General features: G+C 43.9%; 1 protein-coding gene across 5 annotated transcripts in view; it reads right to left on the bottom strand.

The window, feature by feature from the left end:
* Positions 1–12,386, bottom strand: part of LOC139278859 (NLR family CARD domain-containing protein 3-like) — a 228,282-nt gene extending 215,896 nt beyond the window's left edge. For all 5 annotated transcript variants that reach the window (XM_070898061.1, XM_070898062.1, XM_070898059.1 and 2 more), the window contains exons 1-2: positions 12,247–12,386; positions 9,741–10,082 (exon numbers count right to left, since the gene is read on the bottom strand). In XM_070898061.1, the coding sequence (XP_070754162.1) occupies positions 9,741–10,082; positions 12,247–12,358 (454 nt within the window). In that variant the 5' untranslated portion in view covers positions 12,359–12,386. The remainder of the gene's footprint in view (positions 1–9,740; positions 10,083–12,246) is intronic.
* Positions 12,387–14,963: the final 2,577 nt, after the last annotated feature.

Raw genomic sequence — 14,963 nt, 5'->3', positions numbered from 1 at the left:
GTCTAAGGATAAGGGGTAAGTCATTTAGGACCGAGATGAAGAGAAACTTCAGAGTTTTGAACCTCTGGAATTCTCTACCGCAAAGAGTTGTTGATGCTAGTTTGTTAGATATATTCAAGAGGGAGTTAGATATGGCCCTGGCAGCTAAAGGGATCAAGGGGTATGGAGAGAAAGCAGGAAAGGGGTACTGAGGTGAATGATCAGCCATGATCTTACTGAATGGTGGTGCAGGCTCAAAGGGCTGAATGGCCTACTCCTGCACCTATTTTCTATGTTTCTATGTTTCTATGCCTAATTCCATATACCTGCCTTTGCCCCATGTCCCTTAAATATCTATCAATCTCAAATTTAAAATTAACAATTGACCTAACATCAATTGCCGTTAGCGGAAGAGAATTCCAAACTGCTACCATCCTTTGTGTGTAGAATTGTTTCCTAACTTCACTCCTGAAAGGCCTGGCTCTAATTTGTAGGCTATGTCTCCTTGTCCGAGACTCCCCCAATCTGCGGAAATAGTTTCTCTCTATTTACCCTTAATATCTTGAAAATTTCTTTCAAATCAGCACTTAACATTCTAAATTCCAGGAAATAAAACCCTAGTTTGTGTAATCTCTCCTCGTAATTTAACCCTTGGAGTCCAGGTATCAATCTGGCAAATCTATGCTGCACTCCTTCCAAGGCATGTGGTATTTATTTACAGCAGAATCTAAAGGGCGATATTCATTTGTTCAGACGGCTGCAGATAACTTGCTATGGGTTTAATTAAATTTTAGGGTAACATCTATTGTTCTTTTCAGGAACTATAGTAGTCACCAGAGAAGATATTCTGTCCCATATGTTTAACTTAATCAAAAGGTAAGCAGCATATAAACAGAAGATGCTAGAAAACACTCAACAGGTCGGGCAGCATCTGCGGAGAGAGAAACAGAGTTAACGATTCAGGTCGATGACCTTTCATCAGAACTGATGAAATACATCTTATAATGCAACAAGTTCATGTTAGCCATACATTTGTTATTTATTTATTATACAGCAGAATCTAAAGGGAGATATTCACTAATTCAAAGGGGCAGAAGATCACTTGGTATGTGTTTCATTACATTTTAGGGACAGCATCTACTCTTTAGTTGCTACAGTAATTAATTAGTCATCAGAGAAGATATTCTGTCCGATCTGTTTAACAGTTGTGACGAAGGGTTATTGACCTGAAACGTTAACGCTGTTTCTATCTCCACAGATGCTGCCTGAGCTGCTAAGCATTTCCAGCACTTTCTGTTTCTATTTCAGATTTTCAGCATCCGCAGTATTTTGTTTCTGGCTGACAATTTTGAATTTGTCTTTTTCAACTGCACTGATCAGGAATTTCGATTTCAGAGTTAAAGCGGTGTTCTGGCCCAAACACAATGGACATTGTGGCAAAGTCAGCAACATCGAATTTCTGCAGGAAAAGGATATTTTGTGCTGTTGACTTCTGTCACTGGGAATGAGACTGCATCTGCCCAGTCATTTCACGGAAGGATCAATAATTAGCTATCGGAGGGAGCAGATGTTTCGTCCCAACTGCTGAGGCTGAACATTAGTTGAGTTTGCTGAGGATAAACAACATTACTCCAACTCACTTTGCCATTCAATATGTGTGTTTTGCTTTAATTGTAAGTGCTGAGAAAGACAAACAATTACTGCGGATACAAGTCTGCATTGGTACTTTTCAGATATCGCACTGTTGGAACAGTATCACACAGTTGAACAAATTATCAACTTAGTGAGTCATGAAAAGTTTCATTCCTACAGTTCTATCTGTGTCTATAATGATCACTGGTACAGATTAATACAGTTACAGAAATTAAATTGGCTGAAAGGACAAACACATTTATTTCATTTGAGGAAAGTCTGATGTGGTGATGTTTTTATGTCCAACTGACACCACACTTTGCTGCATTCCTGGCACTTCTTCAGCTGAATCCAGCCAGTTTTTGATTTCATTTGATATTCTCTCCTCTCCTTCTTCAGTACAGTGGCCTATTCTGTTGTGTACTATTGTTTACTCTGTGAATGCCCAAAACATACTGGTCTTACATTTGATGGAGTCCACAATCAGGGGCCATTTAATTTCTGCTCTAACTTTTATGGTGGTTCTGTGGTCCTTATATTTTACATTCTTCTTCTCAAACATTGATTTTTATTACTGCTTTAAGTTTGTCCCTTAAAGACACATGTGTATCTTTCTCTAATTATCATCGATTCTGCCTTGACATAGTATTACACAGCACAGGAACAGGCCATTCAGCCCAACAGCGGTGTTTATGCACCACACGAGCCTCCTCCCACCCTCCTTCATCGAACGTCATCAACACATCCTTCTATTCCTTTCTCCCTCATGTGTTTATCTTGCTTCCCCTATGCTAGTATCTTCAACTACTCCCTGTGGTAGCAAGTTCCATATTCTCCTGAATTCCCTATTGGATTTATTAGTGACTATTAGTAAGAAAAGAGCCTGAGCCTGTTCAATCTTTCCTGATAGGTATAACCTCTCAGTTCTGGTATCATTCTAGTAAATCTTTTTGCATCTTCTCCGGTGCCTCTACATCCTTTTTAGAATATGGAGACCAGAATTCAGAGACGCAGTACTCCAAGTATGGTCTAACCAAGATCGGTACACGTTTAACATAACTTTCCTGCTTTTCAGTTCTATCCCTCTAGAAATGAACCCTACTGCTTTGTTTGATTTGTTATGGTCTTATTAACCTGTGTCGCTACTTTAAATGATTTTGTACCCCCAGATTTCTCTGCTTCTATACCTCATTTGGACACTTATTTTCCAAGGAATATATGGCCTCCTTATTCTTCCAACCAAAATGTATACATATCTAAACCTTTTTCTTCACAATCTTTGTCAAACTCTAGTATTGTGTTGTTTGAAAATGAATATCTTTCAGTAACTTTTTCCTTTTCCATTTAATCTTTTTCTGTGCACAGCTGATTTCATAATGTATTATGTAGCTGGCCTAAAACAAAGAATAATGCATTGCTGTCTGGTGCCAGCCTTTAACAATTTGATTGACCAACAATTTTAACTGCATATTTAAAACCTGCATTCAAATCTTCAGACAGTGGTACTATTTTGTTTTATTTTATCACCTAATCTCACAACTATCCTAAAAGTTAGCTTTATATGTGGCCAGAGGGTTTTTTAGAAAAAAATCTATAAACCTGATGAGATTCCATTGAAATTCTTAGCTTTTCTTAATTAGTTTTTTTAGGACAACATTTTATTGGGCAAATGAATAGTTCTTTCTGAGGCCTCACTGTAGCTGTCTCCATTTTATTGTTGTGTACTGCCTCTTCAATTCTTTTTAACAGAAGTGTCTTTATTACCTTTCCTGTGTTCCACAGAAAGTTCATCACATTGCAGAGATCGAACATTGCTCTGTCTCCTTCTTTTGGAATGTTGCCAATTGCATCTTTCCTATAATCCTCTGGGCTTGTCTCTTTGGGGCCAAGTTTCGGCCTGAGTTGCTCCTGTTTTTTTGGAGCAACTGGTTTAGAATGGAGTATCTTAGAAATTGCAATTCTCGGCATTTAGTTTGCTCCAGTTCTAGTCAGTTAGAACAGTTTCAGTTTGGAACAGATTTTTTTTTCAAAAGGGGGCGTGTCCGGCCACTTACGCCCATTTTGAAAGTTTAGGCAGTGAAAACTTACTCCAAACTAACTTAGAATGGAGTAAGTGTAGATTTTTGTACGCTCAGAAAAACCTTGCTTACACTTACACAATCAGGCTTGGGTTATAAATCAGGCGTAGGGAACGGGGGTGGGGTGGGGAGGGGGGGTAAAGGGAAGTTTACAAATATTAAACACTTCAGTTTTACAATAAAGAGCCATCATCAATAATAAATGATAAATACATCATAAATCAACCAATAAATCAATCAAAAAAATGTAATAAAAAATTAAAAAATCAATAAATAAAAAATGTTCTACTCACCGACTGCAGCACCGGGAGCCCTCCAACAGCATGCTGGGACGGGGCCCCCCCCAAGTGTGTCTCTCTCTGTCTCTGTCAGTGTCTCTCTCTCTCTCTGTCTGTCTGTGTGTCTCTCTCTCACTCTCTATCTGTCAGTGTAAGTGTCTCTCTGTCTATCAGTGTCTATGTGTTTCTGACAGCGAGGGGAGGGGTGGGGGAGGAGGGGGGAGGGGTGGGGGAGGAGGGGGAGGAGTGGGGAGGGGGAGAGGAGGAGGAGGGGAGGGGTGGGTAGGAGGAGGGGGGAGGAGGAGGGGTGGGGAGAGGGAGGGAAGGGAGGGAGGGGGAGAGGAGAGGGAGGGAGGGAGAGGAAAGGAGAGGAGGGGGAGAGGAGAGAGAGGGAGGGGTGGAGAGGAGAGGGAGAGGGGAGAGGAGAGGGAGGGGGGGAGAGGAGAGGGAGAGAGAGGGAGGGAGAGAGGGGGAGGGAGAGAGAGGGAGAGAGGGGGAGGGAGGGAGGAGGGGGAGGAGGCTGAAGAAGCCAGGCCCAAGATGTCGGGCGGGCGGGCCCTGCCGAAGGAAGAAGGAGCAGACCGGAGTTAAAGGTAAGTGGCCCGGGGAAGCCGGAGCTGGGGGGGGGGGCGGTCGTCAGAGGTCGGAGCCGGAGCTGCGGGGGGGGGGAGGGGTCATCGGAGTGGTAGCTGGGAGTGGGGTCGTCGGAGCGGGAGCTGGGGGGGAGTCATTGGAGCGGGAGCTGGGTGGGGGGGGGATCGTCGGAGCGGGAGCTGGGGGGGGGGGGGGCTGGGCGGGAGCTGGGGGGTCGAAGCGGGAGCTGGGGGGGGTCGGAGCGGGATCTGGGGCGGTCTCAGAGTGGGAGCTGGGGGGGGGGGGGGGGTTCGGAGCGGGAGCTGGGGGGAGTCGGAGCGGGAGCTGGGGGGGGGGGGGGCGCGGAGCGGGAACTGGGGGGGGGGGAGCAGAGCGGGAGCTGGGGGTTCCGGGGGGGAACGGAGCGAGAGCTGCGGGGGAGGTCGGAGCGGGAGCTGGGGTGGAGGCGGGTCGGAGCGGGAACTGTGAGGGTCCAGAGGGGAGCGGAGCGGGAGCTGGGGGGGGTCAGGGGGGGAGCGGAGCTGGAGCTGTGGGGGGAGGTCGGAGCTGGGGTGGGGGGGGGGTTACGAGTGGGAACTGGGGGGTGAGTGGAGCGGGAGTTGGGGGAGGGGGAGGGGGGTGCGGGCGGGGGTTTGAGAGAGCCAGCTGAACAGGGGAGGAAGCTGGAGCCAGAGCAGGAGCTGGAGGAGGGAGGTGCAGCCTGATCTTCGCTGCCCCAGTGAGCCCATTCGGCCAGGGCTAGGGGCTGCGTGCTTCGGGCCCCTCCTACACAGTTTCGGGCGCCTGGAGCTACTGCACATGCGTGCCCACTATAGCGCCTATGCAGAGGTCCCGGCATTGATTTCAGCGCAGGGACCTGGCTCCGCCCCCCACAGCTCGTGCTGCGCTGCGCCAAACTCCAAAGGACCTGCAGGGAGCCGGAGAATCTGCAGGTATTTTTTAGGCGCACTCTTGGGCGCGAAAAACGGGTGTCCAGGTCAGGGCTGCACCGTTCTAGGCGCGTCCCGAAACTTGGGCCCTTTATTTCATGCACTCTCACAGATCCTTCAAAAGCAACAAATCACTAGCTCACTGCTAAATGTTACCTTATCTATCCCACTGGTGGCCTTCTTTCCAATTTCCAAAATCAGTGTTAATGTTTTTTCTCTCTGAGAAACCTGTCTACTTCACACTTTCCTCTAAATTGTTACGCTCATTGTGTAAGAGGATAACCCAGGCTTAAATTAAGTTCTAAAGGTAAAAACCGCACTGTGCTGTCCCATAACAATACTTGTATTTTCGTTGCAGCATAAAGAAACATGCAAGAGTAGCCGAGGTGACTGTCTTCACTTTTCCGACCTTCTGGGGTGACATGCCTCACCTTCTCTACATAAGAACATAAAAAATAGGAGCAGGAGTAGGCCATTCGGCCCCTTGAGCCTGCTCCGCCATTCCATAAGATCATGGCTCATCTTCCACCTCAACTCTACTTTCCTGCACTATCCCCCTATCCCTTGATTCCCTTAATATCCAAAAATCTATCGCTCTCTGTCTCGAATATACTCATCAACTGAGTCTCCACAGCCCTCTGGGGTAGAGAATTCCAAAGATTCACCGCCCTCTGCGTAAAGAAATTTCTCCTCATCTCAGTCCTAAATGGCCGACCCCTTATTCTGAGACTCTGATCCCTGGTTCTAGACTCCCCAGCCAGAGGAAACATCCTCCCTGCATCTACCCTGTCAAGCCCTGTAAGAATTTTGTATGTTTCAACGAGATCACCTCTCATTCTTCTAAACTCTAGAGAATATAGGCCTACTCTACTCACCTCTCCTCATAGGACTATCTTCCCATCCCAGGAATGAGTCCGGTGAACCATTGTTGCACTCCCTCTATGGCAAGTATATATTTCCTTTGGTAAGGAGACCAAAACTGTGCACATTACTCCAGGTGCGGTCTCACCAGGGCCCTATATAATTGCTGTAAGCCGTCTTTACGCTTATATTCAAATCCTCTTATAATAAAGGCCAACATACCATTTGCTTTCTTAATTGCTTGCTGTACCTGCATGTTAACTTTCAGTGATTTGTGTACAAGGACACCCAGGTCCCTCTGAACACCAACATTTCCCAATCTCTCACCATTTAAAAAATACTCTGCATTTCTACTTATCCTACCAAAGTGGATAACTTCACATTTCTCCACATTATATTCCATTTGCCATGTCCTTGCTCACTCACTTAGACTGTCTATAATCCCTTGAAGCCACTTTGCATCCTCCACACAACTTACATTCCCACCTAGCTTTGTATCATCAGCAAACTTGGATATACAGGTGCAACATCCCAAATCTGGAACTCCGAAAACCGGAATTGACTGAAAACCGGACATTTTATGCATATCTGATGGAGTCGTCCGGAATACAGAATTATTGTCCAAAACCCAGACATTTTTGAGGCAAAACCCAAAATCTGGCACAGATTCGGTCGAGTGTTCCTCATTTCAGACAAGAAAATCAAGTCTGAAATCCGGAATCCTCGACCGAATCCGTGTCGGATTTTGAGTTTTGCCGGATTTCGGACCTCGCCACTCAAACCCCGGCACGGATTCAGTTGAGGATTTCGGATTTCAGACTTGATTTTCTTGCCTAAAATCCAGAAAAACCCCAAAACCGGAATGGATTTGGTCCTGAGGATTCTGGACGTTGTACCTGTATTACATTTGGTCCCTTCATCCAAATCATTGATATAGATTGTGACTAGCTGGCGCCCAAGCACCATTCCTTACGGTACCCCACAAGCGACAGCCTGCTAACACAAAAATGACCCGTTTATTCCAACTCCTGTCCCTGACCACTAACCAGACCTGTACCACTATCTAAGGAGTGTGACTGACTCCTGGATCAAAGTGTCCAGGTAACTTTCCCCCTCCCTGATTCCCTGCAATGTCTGCACCTCAGACTCCAGCTCAACAACTGAGCTAAATTTCCTCAAGATGCAGGCACTTATCGCAAACGTGGTTGTCCAGGATCATAATACTCTCCACAAATTCCCACATGCTGCAGTTGTGGCACACCTCCTGCACTGCCATCCCTATATGACCTTGTTCTATTTAATTAAATGTAATTAAATTTGTATTTAAGTAATTTAGTTTACAGTTTAGTTCCTTGAATAGTTAACTGATCCTGACACAAGACTCCTAAAGCAAGCGCTGTACTCGGAATTCCTACATGGCAGACGAGCCCAAGGTGGGCAGAGGAAACATTTCAAGGACACCCTCAAAGCCTCCTTGATAAAATGCAACATCCCCACCGACACCTGGGAATCCCTGGTCAAAGACTGCCCTAAGTGGAGGAAGAGCATCCGGGAGGGCGCTGAGCACCTTGAGTCTCGTCGCCGAGAGCATGCAGAAAACAAGCGCAGACAGCGGAAGGAGCATACGGCAAACCGGACTCCCCACCCACCTTTTCCTTCAACGACTGTCTGTCCCACCTGTGATAGAGACTGTAATTCCCGTATTGGACTGTTCAGTCACCTGAGAACTCACTTTTAGAGCGGAAGCAAGTCTTACTCGATTTCAAGGGACTGTCTATGATGATGATGATGGGTAATGAAATTAAATATCTACCTGTAACGCAAAGCACTACAAGTAGTGTAGGCAAAAAGCAGCCATTCTTTCCCCCTCTTCTCCAAATTCCCATTCTTTCCAAATACCCAAATAAAACACTCTTTTAAGTCACTCCGTTTAAGACCACTCTGTGCTCTAGGTACCTCGCAGAAGAGCAGCTGGCATTGGTCATTTGCAGTGCTGGAAATTTCAGGCTCAGCCATACCCCCTGTGCTTGGTGTATTGGAGCATCAATGCACAGTGCCACCCTTCCTTTGATTCTAGAAATAGTCCTGTAGCAATCCAGTCTATGCCAAAGTCAGTATGTGCCACTTTGAACTCAGCAGAATTTAAAATAGCTTGCTTCAAGAAGATATACAACATGTAGCGACACATTAACATCTAAAAAAGTACCGTACTATAGTGTGACATTTCTACTTTTTTGTGCCAGCTGTATTTGGGGCTTCTGAGCGAGATTCCTTGATTAGTGTTGAATTATGGGTCATGGATAGTATCTAATCGAAATTGGGTCAAATCTCCCTCATGACTTTTAGCAGCTATTAGGCAGAGGTGATTTTTAAACCTATCAACTTGGATTGGACAAATTCAAGCCCAGAGGTGATTGGAAATTTTCTAAACCAATATGCTGTCAAATCTCTTTCTTCAAGCTCCTTAATTTCTTTACAAATATTCCTTCCGAGATGTTAAAGTGTGACGATTCTCATTCTGTCAGTAGATCTGTTTTTTTTGACTGCATAATTTTGCAAGGCCATCTTCAGACGGTTTTTCTGTCTTCTCTGTCAGAACTATCTATTTTCGCTTATTGTATGTCGTTTTTTGGACCTGATTCTCACTAGTAGCACCCTATTGCTGCTCAGCTATATTCTGTTCCACATAAATGGTCTTTTCTACCAATTTACTGGATATATCAGCTACCCATATAACACTGGTTTACTTTCTATAACCCAAACTCGCTTGGTGATGGTGCAAACACATTAACGTTCATTTTTCAAGTTCACTACTTAACAATGTAAAATCTATTGCACAACTCCAGTCTCATGCTAATTTTCTATTCTTTTCCCCACTTTTCATAATATGCAACTTTAAGTGAAGTTCCAAATCAATAGGTTGTTGTTAAATCTAGTTTCAGAATCTATTTTGACTTTTTCACATATTACAGCAGAAGACTGGGCCGTCTCAGTGAATATTTCACTATCCATAAATATAACGTTATCAGTGAGCTAACTTAAAGAGCATTCAACTAAATTTTGGAAGTGCTTTTCTCTCATCGTCTCTTACCGATGGGTATATTAAAATCTGTCAGAGAATGGATCTCAAAAAATCCATTTGTTTAGCTCAAACAGGTGATGCCAACTTCTATGTTTGTCATTTTATAGCAAACTTTGCGCCAAGAGATATCCAATTGACAATATTTGCATCTCTGTACTTTTCTCATCAGCACATTTTTACACTTTTCAAAATCATATGGAATTTTTATTTGACTTTATTTGACTAGCATTTCCAGTGAATATAGTAAAAAAAAACTCCTAACACTGTTCTTGAAGGATTACACTTAAGGTATTATTGCCACACTCACCTGTGACTGACAGAGTAACTTGCCCCCTTGCTTTATCAGGAGATATTGAAACTGTGCAGGAATATGATCCAATGTCATGAATAGTAACATTTTTTATGAGCAAAGAAGCATTTGCTTTGCTTATCTCATTTAAAAAGAGACTTGATCCTGGTCTATAGCTTTCATATTCTCCAAAGTCGAATAAACAAACTGCTTTTTCATCATCTCCCACTCTGTGGTTCCATTCAATCACAATGTATCTCAAATCAAGCTCAGCGGTGTGAGAAAATAAGCAGCCTAGCAGGACACTTTCACCAATTGTGGCACTGAACACAGCTGGGCTGACCACCACCTCCAAGGTTGCTGCATTAAACAAAATGATACACATATAAGAAAAAAATAGGTTTTGAATATGCCTAATAAATCATTAATTGGAATAAATGCTTTATTTAGTAGAACTCCACTGGGGAGAAATAAAATTCATGGCCATCATTTTACTGGCCAAGAGTTGCACAATTGCAGCGGGCACCTTGGCCACCCCATTGGTGTCCGAGGCCGACCCAATGCCATATTGAGATGGGCCTGTAAATAGAGCCGCAACCTGCCTGTCTGAAACAGGCATTCGGCTGCTTTACGACACAAATTGGCGCCCTATGCCACTTGCAGGACAGCGATGCAAAATTCAGGTACAAATGGGCGGAGCTTGAACTGTGCTGGGTCATGAGAGGCCGAACATATGAGGCAGAAGGGAATAAATGGTTATGCTGATAGGTTTAGATGAGGAAAGATGGGAGGAGACTCGAGTGGAGCATAAATGAACTGTTTGGGCCGAATGGCCTGTTTCTGTGTAAGATGTCCTATGTAATCCTATGTATGGAATCCGAAGTAAAACAAATGGTCCTTAAACAAACAGCTGGAAGCTGCTCAGGAAAAGGCCACAAAACATTTTGCAAGTTATAGTTTTGTGGAGCCAGAAGGCTTAAATAAGGGTTCCTTCCTACATCCAGATGTTGTGAGTCACACAGTAATGCATAACTGCAACTGAATGGGAATGTTAGCAGCTTCTCAATCTGGAGAAAGCCCAAGATCTCCCCAACAGTGCAGTGAGATCACAGAATTGGCAGAAGTACAACAGAGAGACCTCTGATTTGTTTGACTGTATATCCTCTTGTTCATAAATCACTAAGGGAACAAGTACGACTACTATTCCTAAAAGGAAGCAAATCCGTGGCCCCGATATTTAAGAGGGTGCGGGTGAGGTCCTGCCTTGCTTTCGCTGCCGAGATTTCCGTCCCCTGGGAAACCCGCGCAGCAACAGTAAATTTTAAGTCGGGCTCCCAATTGTTAATTACAAAGGACGCCCCGTTATCCGCTGCCATAAAAAAGGCAACGTGCGCATGTGCGGCGGGTTGGGGTTGCATTCGCTGTAGTTAACGTTTTAAACTGTGCCCACTCCCCCCACCCGACCCTCTCGCGCTCATCATGTGGATATTAAGATCGAGGTCCCTGCTTCTATTCAAAACTTAAAGAACACCGAGGCTGAAATTCCTTAAGGCTTGCTTTCTGGCCTGAAATGGGCGCCACCCCCAGCCGGGGGGACTGAGGTCGGACAGAAACTTGCCTCAGAGCTCATTAACATTACTGGGGTGAGCTGCCGGTGCCTGCCATGCTTCCAAAGGCAGCTCTGTCATTTTATAAAGCTGAATGTCGGGCCACTTGCCTCATCGGTAAAACATGCCATAGTTTAATTTGATACAGTCGCAGTAGTTTTGGTTGGTTCAGATATATATTTGATTAGCTGCTCTTTTGGTTTTTAATAGACAATTACTTAAACTGGCTTGATGCAGCTGCTTGTGGAAAGTATTTCTCAGCCTGTCTGGGCCATACTGGAGTCTGTTTGAAGTGTATTAATAAAAATAATCAGGCCGTAACACTTTTGTCGATGGTGAGGAAATAGAACTGGCAAATTAGAATATTATGCACATTATAGTTTAGCACAACCGTCACAACGATTTACTTTTTATTTACTGAAGATAGCTTAGCTTAAAAACTGCTGTAAAATCTGCGGCAGGATAATGCTACTGGCTTTTTCTTTTTTAATAAATGTGTTTAGCAATTAATGTGCCTACGTCACAGCCTGGTGTAACATTGTGCCACCTTCCAAAAAGCAAGAGGGATCACAAGGGCCCATAATAAAACCACAGTCTGAAACAAAGTGAAGCAGGTTCTCCGTTTGATCCGAGTATGCCACAGATATACCTCAATATATCTGAAGCAGCCTTGCACAAACTCTGACCTGAACATGTGGACATTCCTAATTTATATTTGGTTAATTGATGTTCACCATTTTTTCTGTTCTTTTACATAAAAAGTCTAACCAGAATAATAAATTGTGTAACTTTCCACCTCCGAGGGAATGAATCCCTGGAATATAGGCCTACTTTACAGCAGACCCTTTTCTGCCCTCTGACTTCCTTAATCGTAGTACCAGAGACGTAAACACATTTCAAAGGAAATCCCCACTTACCTCCTAAAGAGACAATGTAAAATATCATCAATTCAACTAGAAAGCAGTTCATTGTCCAATCTGTCTTATTTTGATACTGATTTGTAAAAAAGTAAAAAGAAATGTACATCATTGTTAAAAACACAGATCTTCCAACGACTTAACTGAATAGTCAAAGTGAAAGTGAAAGCAACGAGCACAAATACAGATCACAAAAGATTAAAGGGGCGGTGTCTTCATGAAACATGTATAGCAAGCCTTTTTATATTTGGTGAGACATGGTGCATCTCAACAGTAATTTATGTCATTTTATTGTGCATTCGCAAACAAATGAAAAAATAAGGTTTGCCAAACATTTCATGAAAGTTGTGCCCTTGTAAAAAAGGAACATTACTATGTAGGGAGAGGAAGGAGGAAGAAATAGCTACTTTAGCTTAGATTAACAATGAATCCCAGGTATATAAAAGTGGTGGAAATCTGAAATAAAAACTGAAAACGTCAGGAATATACTGCAGGTCCATGAGTAAAACAGATCAATTAATACTTCAAAAGAAAATCCTTCAGAACTGAAAAAGTGAAGTACGACTCTTTAAAAGACTAATTAAAACAAAGATGGGCTGGGAGAACAAAAGGCAAGAGTACAGGTATGCTATTATAAAGAAACACTAACTGTATAGTCTGTAAACAGGTTCAATTAAAGCTGGAGAAGTAAAAAAAAGCTGGATGCTATACAAACTTCCTCAAAGTCAGGCTGTAAAAAGACAAAAATGGAAGACACATGGAATATGAATGGGAGAAAGTGGCAGGAAAGTGGGATAGGCTGGAGCAGTGTAGGAGGCCAAAGAACGAAGGACTAATGAGGTTTGAGAGGAGGGGTGCGTGAATTTGAAGCAGTTAGTCACAGGGAGGTCAGGATTATATCTGCAGACTGGAGCGAGATGTTCAGCCAAGCTGTCTTGTAATCTCCATTCATGAGCACCCTGCAGCCCTCCCACCAGCCATTCTAAGGGAGCAAAATCTTGACTCTCTGGTGCTGAATGTCATTTTGGGCCTGAAAATTATCCTGACCACAGTACCACTGCCTGTTGCTAACCTCTATTCCTGACTCCAATAGAGTGTCCAGGGTCAGGGTGGTTATCTCGTAAATAATAAGGTGCCCACAGCAGAATGAGTACATCTTGGGTGACCACATCTGGGGGAGGGGGGGGGGAGGGCAAAGAGAGTGGAATGGGGTGGCGAATGGATTCTTGGATATATTGCTGGCCGACTTCCTCTACAATGCAATCTCCTCACCCTGCCCCTCCTTATAAGAAAAATGAGTTGGCATCAATTCCAGGGTCTGCCAAGCCAAGATGAGAGCCACATCTGCCTCTGCAATGATCGAGATGCCGTTTTCTTCCCAGAAACCAGGTCACTGTGTGGCGAGACAGTGGATGCCTTATGATGCCAGGGGCCTTTTTTGAGGTGAATGAAACGTCCATCTGCCACAAGGCCTGGTGGAAGCTAGAAATGGCTCAGCTTCTGGATGGAGACCCACCATTTCTGGGTCTCACCCGAGTTTCCACTTCCTCCGCTGCACTCCTGGCCAATTTACTCTGCAAGTGTACCTCAGGCCCCAAGACAATTCAGGGCGCTTTGCTAAAAAATATTTTTAAAGCTCATCTTCACTCACAGCTCATACTCGTATACAAACATTTGTCCATATTCGACAAAATCTGTCATTTTTAATGCCAAAATAATATCACGCACAAGATTCAGGATAAGAGAAACAAATAAACGTTCCTTACTTTATTATGGGTTAAGCTGAATTGCCTAAGACATACCTGACAATTTGCAATGCAGCGTATTCCACACAGGCATACTCAAATTTTATGTGAAGTTGATCCAGTTTTTAAAACTTGCATCTTGTTGTCCAATGCCAAATGACTACAATTTGAAGGCACCTTTTGTCCATTGTACACCTGTATGGAAGGCGACCTCCATCTGCCACATTCTCTTTTACTTTTCAGCTGGGTATCAGTTACGTTGGGTCCACCCTGCAATGTGAACACCCAAGTGCTTAATAGACTATAAATGTGGGAATTGGTTCTCAATGTCGAGTGACAATTCCCTTACTCTGCCAGCTCATTTTCAATTGTAAAATATAGTCAGTTACCCAAAAATTCGGTGTTTAGAATATGTAATGTGCATCATCCATTGTCTGCCATCTTGTAATATAAAAGTGCCTTTCTATTGGTTGGCAGACAGGAAACAGAGAGTCAGGATAAACAGGTCCTTTTCAGAATGGCAGGCAGTGACTAGTGGGGTGCTGCAGGGCTCAGTGCTGGGACCCCAGCTATTTACAATATACATTAATGATTTAAATGAAGAAATTGAGTGTAATATCTCCAAGTTTGCAGATTACACTAAGCTAGGTGGCAGTGTGAGCTGTGAGGAGGATGCTAAGAGGCTGCAGGATGACTGGGACAGGTTAAGTGAGTGGGCAAATGCATGGCAGATGCAGTATAATGTGGATGTGAGATTATCCACTCTGGTGGCAAAAACACAAAGGCAGAATATTATCTAATGGCGGCAGATTAGAAAAAGGGAGGTACAAGACCTGGGTGTCATGGTAGATCAGTCATTGAAAGTTGGCATGCAGGTACAGCAGGTGGTGAAGAAGGAAATGGCATGTTGGCCTTCATAGCTAGGGGATTCGAGCATAGGAGCAGGGAGGTCTTACTACAGTTGTACAGGGC

This window comes from Pristiophorus japonicus, chromosome 13, assembly GCF_044704955.1.
Source record: "Pristiophorus japonicus isolate sPriJap1 chromosome 13, sPriJap1.hap1, whole genome shotgun sequence".
NCBI lineage: Eukaryota > Metazoa > Chordata > Chondrichthyes > Pristiophoridae > Pristiophorus > Pristiophorus japonicus.
This window is presented reverse-complemented; position numbering and strand designations above follow the sequence as displayed.